This window comes from Pseudopodoces humilis, chromosome 3, assembly GCF_049639895.1.
Source record: "Pseudopodoces humilis isolate 2021_Gansu_Grassland_sample_001 chromosome 3, ASM4963989v1, whole genome shotgun sequence".
Lineage (NCBI taxonomy): Eukaryota > Metazoa > Chordata > Aves > Passeriformes > Paridae > Pseudopodoces > Pseudopodoces humilis.
The window spans coordinates 89,836,855-89,842,869 of NC_142202.1; the positions used below are offsets into that span (position 1 = coordinate 89,836,855).

The 6,015-nt window shown below is 36.7% G+C and overlaps 1 protein-coding gene across 1 annotated transcript in view; it reads left to right on the forward strand.

Moving 5' to 3' along the window:
* The window catches only part of COL21A1 (collagen type XXI alpha 1 chain), a 92,970-nt gene extending 89,044 nt beyond the window's left edge, over positions 1 to 3,926 (forward strand). Inside the window, exons 28-30 of the mRNA XM_005518111.3 lie at positions 15 to 215; positions 1,675 to 1,752; positions 2,479 to 3,926. Of these exons, the coding sequence (XP_005518168.2) occupies positions 15 to 215; positions 1,675 to 1,752; positions 2,479 to 2,666 (467 nt within the window). The 3' untranslated portion in view covers positions 2,667 to 3,926. The remainder of the gene's footprint in view (positions 1 to 14; positions 216 to 1,674; positions 1,753 to 2,478) is intronic.
* Positions 3,927 to 6,015: the final 2,089 nt, after the last annotated feature.

The window sequence follows — 6,015 nt, forward strand, 5'->3', positions numbered from 1 at the left end:
TTGCATTCTCCCAGCCCAGTTGCCTGCCATTCTCCAAAGTGGAAGAATACAAAACTGTAACCACTGTCAGTCCCAAAGTGCTCCCCCAGGACTTCCAGGACCACCAGGTCCAAGAGGCCCTGAAGGCCCAAGAGGGTTTCCTGGTTTACCTGGGAATGATGGCATTCCGGGGCTGATGGGCATGCCAGGTCGCCCTGGGGCTCGTGGGACAAGAGGTACATTGTGCATGTGTCACAGTGCTAAAGGCCTTTATGCCTTGGATTTCTGCTTCTAGTTTTGAATGGGATTAATGCAGGGTGAAGTAAGAGAACAGCTGGGCTTGTTTGTCTGAATGGAATTGTGAACATGGAGCAATGTGGATGTTTCAGCACATTCAGGGAGCATGTGACAGGAGAAAGAATGCAAGAACACAACCAGATAGTTATTGTTTGGTTCTACTATATTCAGACTCTGTTCTGATCCTTTTAGAGAGTTCTTAGTCTCATGTGAATGTTTCTACCTGCATTTAGATTTTTTTTTTTTTGATCAAATATGCCTATACATAGCTTTCAAAGTATTTAAATGTTTTCTGGTTTGTTTCCTTCCAAACTTGTTTCTGTTATTTTAAGGCACAGTATTTATTCACAGTATTTATTACTTACTATCTGTGCCGAATTTTGACATCCAACAACTTTCATACTCCCTTTGATTTCCTGACCTTTTGTCCTTTTGTTCTCTTTATCTCAAAAGGATTTTTGCTCCTTTCTTTATGACTTTTGTAAACATTCTGGATTCTTTTTGGGCAGGCTGAGGTTTATGCTTTCAGGTAACTCAGCTGTCCAAGCATTCCAGTTGATTTCTGTGATGTATTTGCAGACTTTATGTTAAGTACACATAGATAGTCTGGAACTAGAGCAAGAGACTGGGTGGAGTCCATAATTGGGTAACTGGTAGCATCAAAATAATCAGGAAAGCTGTATGAAATAACAGCTAGCTAGTAATGTGCCAATGGTAAGCAGACAAATGGTTGATAAATACTTACTTTCTTTGTAACTTACTACCCGTGACCCAACAAACCAAATTCACTTTGTATGTAATGATGATTTACCTGTATTACTTCTATAAGTCAATCTCAAAACAGGAGAATATGGACTTTTCCTCTGGAACTAATGCTAGCAGCTCTGGTTATTGCACAAAAGTTGGAAAAATAGATAATGTATCTATGAAGAAACTGAATTTACTGGGTTGTGCTAGTGTAAAAGAGCTCATATTTTGACCCTCACAGTATTTCTTTGGTGGAGTTTAATTCTGCTGTGTGTGTTGTGGAACATCTTCTATTCTTTATTCCACAGGGATTATGATGAAAAACTTACACCTCCTTTATACAACATATTAAAAATTTTGCTGACAGGAAGGCAATGACAACAAATTTCTCAATTACCTATTACCTATTCCCTCAGTTGATAGTGGCTGTCTGCTTAACTGTTGCTACATCAGCTCTAAACTCAGTAGAAATTAGCATAATTTAGAAACCAGTCGCACTGTGCAGGTTACAAGAAAGGGCTTGTTTTGCATCCCATTATTTATTCTTGAAATATTACATATTTAATTCGATAAACGCTGTCAAATGCTGATTTCTGACTTCACTGGGTGAAAATGATGTGCTGAGATATGCATATGTTTGCTAATCCACAGGACTGCCAGGGAAGAATGGAGCAAAGGGCAATCAAGGAGTTGGTGTTCCTGGGATCCAAGGCCCCCCAGGACCTCCAGGTGAGGGATGGTTCAGGCGTGCAGATTTAGGCATGCTAATAATGTTTTTAAAGTGTGGTTTAGAAAAAATGTTGATGTAATTTGGAAAAAAAAATACATAGCTTGTACACATCGTACTTACCAAATATACTTTAGGGTAATGCCTGTCTCTTTCATACCTTATAAATTTCCATCTAATACATTACTTAATACAAGACAGGTCTTGGTAGAGATTGGTATCTGAGACTGCTCTTTCTTGATAGCTGGATCCTAAAGTCAATTATATCTGAAAACTGAGCTCTGATATGATCATGTGACTTGTAAGCATTGCTTGATGAGGGAAAATGTTCTTCATAACATTAGTATGTGAATACAAAATGTAAAGTTGAGCTTTAGGAAGATATATTAGGGCCCCATCCAAAGCCAAAGAAACAAATAGAAATAGGGGGACTTCTTGCCATAGTGGTTCCAGATTCTATGAAAAAGTAGAATGGTGTACTAAAGCAGATTTTCATATCTTTCTTTAAAAACAGCCTTTATTTGAAGTCTTTTCCACATGGCTTAAAAAAATCTGTATGTCATGTTTATATAAATATATAAATATTTTGTGACAAGAAGAATCTTTTGCAGAAAATGAAGTTTTATCTGCATACTTTACCAAAGAGTAGGGGTGTTGGGAGTCCATACTTGCTCATTTTCATTTTAACAGTATTGCATTTATTTATTTATTGCATGTGTGTTATTAAGGTCCTGAAGGTCCACCGGGCATGAGTAAGGAAGGACGTCCTGGAGAGCGTGGGCAGCCTGGTAAAGATGGAGATCGTGGCACTCCAGGAATGCCAGGACCAGTTGGACCCCCTGGAATTTGTGACCCATCATTGTGTTTTAGTGTAATTGTGGGGAGAGATCCATTTAGAAAAGGACCAAATTATTAATTTTTGATATGATAATTTAGAGGAATAGTTATGGTGCTTATCTTTCATGGTCTTTCAAATCTCAGGAAGGTGACCAGCAATAATCCCATAAGAAGGAACAAAAGTACCTCTGACATTAAAAGCATTATAAATAATGGTCTCAAAGGTTATACATTCCTTTAGACTAGAAACTCCAAAACTCCAGTCACTTTTTTTATACCTTGCACTGGTTGAATCTCAAGAGTTTTTAAAGAGATTCTCAGTTTTTAATAGAAATAAAGCTAACTATAATATTTGGTATTTAGTATTTAAGTGTCCTATAATTCTCCTTTTACCTCTTTTTAACAGAAAGTCATTTGCAAAATTGCTGGAAACACCACTGGGAGCAGATTTAGGTCTTAAATGGCATTGGTCAGGTATAAATAAATGTGAAATTTTTCACATGCAGCCGACATACGCAGTATTTGATTTTGAAGGGATATGGCTGGCTTTGACTTCATATGTGTGCAAATTTCATTGCCTTATGTACATTTCATATGTCATTGCTCCAGATATGAGTGAAAGTATATTATCAGATTTTTGTGAATTAAGGCAGATACTTGGACTTATCATAGCAGAAATGTCACCTATTTTTCCATGCAGCTCTGCTTAAAACCCAGGTGAAATGCAAGGGTAGAACTACAGGTTCAAGGACCAAGGTTTTATAGAAGATGGTACTACCAATTACTAAATGTCAAAAGTTTCCATGCAGGTGATTCAAATCATATGAAAATAGCATTAAAAATGAAAAACGACAAAAAACTGACATAGCTGGCTTTAGCTATGATTTGACAAAATTAAAGTTTTAAAAATATTTGCACAGCCCCAATGTAACAGTTCTGTGTAATGAAGCATCTAGTTATATACCCTTTGCTGTTTCTGCTCAAGGACTGTGTTGCCAAATTGAAGAAGCAGGTTTACAAGGAGAAAGGTCTAGCTAGTGGCTGACCAGCTGCAATATTTGTTATTATGTTTCCTTTTTCATTTTAAGCCACCTGTGTGTAATTTTCATTGTACGCTTTGCTAATGAAGTGTATTGCTTGCTTTTACATAAAGAGCAAAAGCACAGTTCCCATGAGAATTTAAAATTCAGTTCTTAAATTAAGGCAGAGTCCTGTATTAAGTTAACCAATGCTTTGTAAGTCACTTTTTCTAATGTGTTGTTTTTCTGTTGTCCTACTATCAGAGACTGTTAATATGCTTGACATTCAAGGTAAAATAAAAGACACACTTTCCAATAAATGTATGGTTGAGTGAATTATCAGTCTGAGAGGAGGCAAAACCAAAATCAAATAAGAGCAAGTCAGAAAGACCTGACTGCAGTGAATACAAACAGAGGACCAGAATTTCCCACTTGTAGAAAAGTAGTTTTGATAGTTGACTGACTTTCAGCCAGTCTGATTGGTAGCTTTATGATTTCATTTGTTCAAATTAACACATATATCAAGCTTAAATTTTAAAAGTAGTGGTGGTTTTGTCACCCCTTTAGTCCTACTGGAGGGTTGTTTCTGAATGACTGGCAATCTATGAGTAATTTCCAGTTTGCATCTATTAATTGGCCTATTGTAGTTTCTTATATGTCTGGCCAATTTCTATTTGAGCTCAGCTTTTGGTTTTCTGTCTGCCTTTCTGTGCACTGTAGCACTGCCCTTGTAGTTCTTGAAAGATGTTTGTCTGCTTTTCCAACTCTGGAATGCTTCTCTTTTGAACAGACTCAGAAGCTCACAGTTAAGCCAAGGTGGTCTCTTGCTCTGCCTACTTCTCTATCTTTAAAGAAGACAAGCTGTTTTTGTACTTCCAGGAAGAGAATTTTAGAAAAATAGGCATGTGCTAGCTCCTTTATCCTTCACAGAAGCTTCCCATGAAATCATTCCCAATTTAGCTCTGAGAAAGCTGAAATATTCTCTTCTAAAATTTAAAATGTTTGTTTTAATACTAACCTTCAGTGTGCTCCAGTTCTTCCTGTTTGTTCCCCAGGCTGATTGCATTGATGTGCATACACTTGAGGTGGTTGGTTTTCTGGTTGTCATCTTGTCAGGCAGCTAAGGAACACTTTTTGGGGTTTTTTTTTGGGTTTGGGGTTTTTTTTGGTTGGTTGGTTGGTTTTTTTGTCCATGCAAATAAAAGAGATATTTACTTATCCTCTGCTCCTTTTGGAATCTAAAGCAGCTCAGTCTGGCCTAGCATTTCTATACAGTGCTGCTCAAAGAGTACAATCTAAGCTAACTACCAGCAATAAAACAAAATCTCATGTTGGACTCATTTCATTTTGTGTAATAATATGGTAAGAAAGACTTAGACTAAATAATTAAGAGGCTTCACTGAATGTAAAACCAAATTCAAAGCCTTGATCTGCAGAAGAAGGAGATTTGATGCTGAATTTATTTGATTGGCTACACTGCTGAGCTATTTGGATGCTCTGAGCTTTAGTGCTGCTGAATCTTTGATATTTTACCCTGAATTTGAGTCTGTAAAACTACCACCTTTCTGCAAAAAGGATTTGGTTTTGAAAAGCTGGAATTTTCCTGAGGAGATGTAACCATCCAGTCTATGCAGTTGCCTTTTAGAAAGTTAGTAGTAACAATGTAGCTTAACTAAATGGAGACACTTTGAAAGTGTAGTTCTACATTGTTAAATACCCAGGAGCTCTATAGGGAGTGTCTTGCATCCCAGTGAAATGCATGTGTTAGAGCCTAGGAACCTGTGATTTCAGTTATTCTCTTTAAAAGATTTTATCAAGCCAGAATTTAGCAGATTTCACAATAATTTAATTTCCTGATTTCATTTGATATAGTGGGATTATACAGCAGTGTAGGTGTGTCCAAGATTGTATCTTGATTGGATCTTTTAAATCTTTTAATATTTCTGAATATATTTCCAGATCTCCATCTGATTCTGCAGTAAGAGGTTAAACAAATGGTATAAACTTGAGTGTTATCAGATTAATGACCCACAGGAGAGAGACTTTTATTTATTATTGATGCAAACTGTATGAGGTTCTTGAAGATGTTGATTTTCAATCAGAAGCTGTGAATGAAAAAGATCACAGTGCAACATGTCACCATCTAACTACCTGCTCTCTGGAAATACTTATTAGAAACTCTGTTAACTGACATTTACTTACTTATTCTCCTGATGTGAGTTTTTTAAACTGGATCTTGAGCTAATTTTTTAAGCAGAGGGCAAGGTAAAAAAAGAATTTCTGGATGCTTTTTCAGTAGTATTTTGCTTTCTGTCCCAGAGAGGCTATAAGAAATATCCTCTATGGTTAGTCTAGTGCCTGTTGGTGTCAGTAGAGGAACTACGATTCACTACACTAAATTTTTAATAT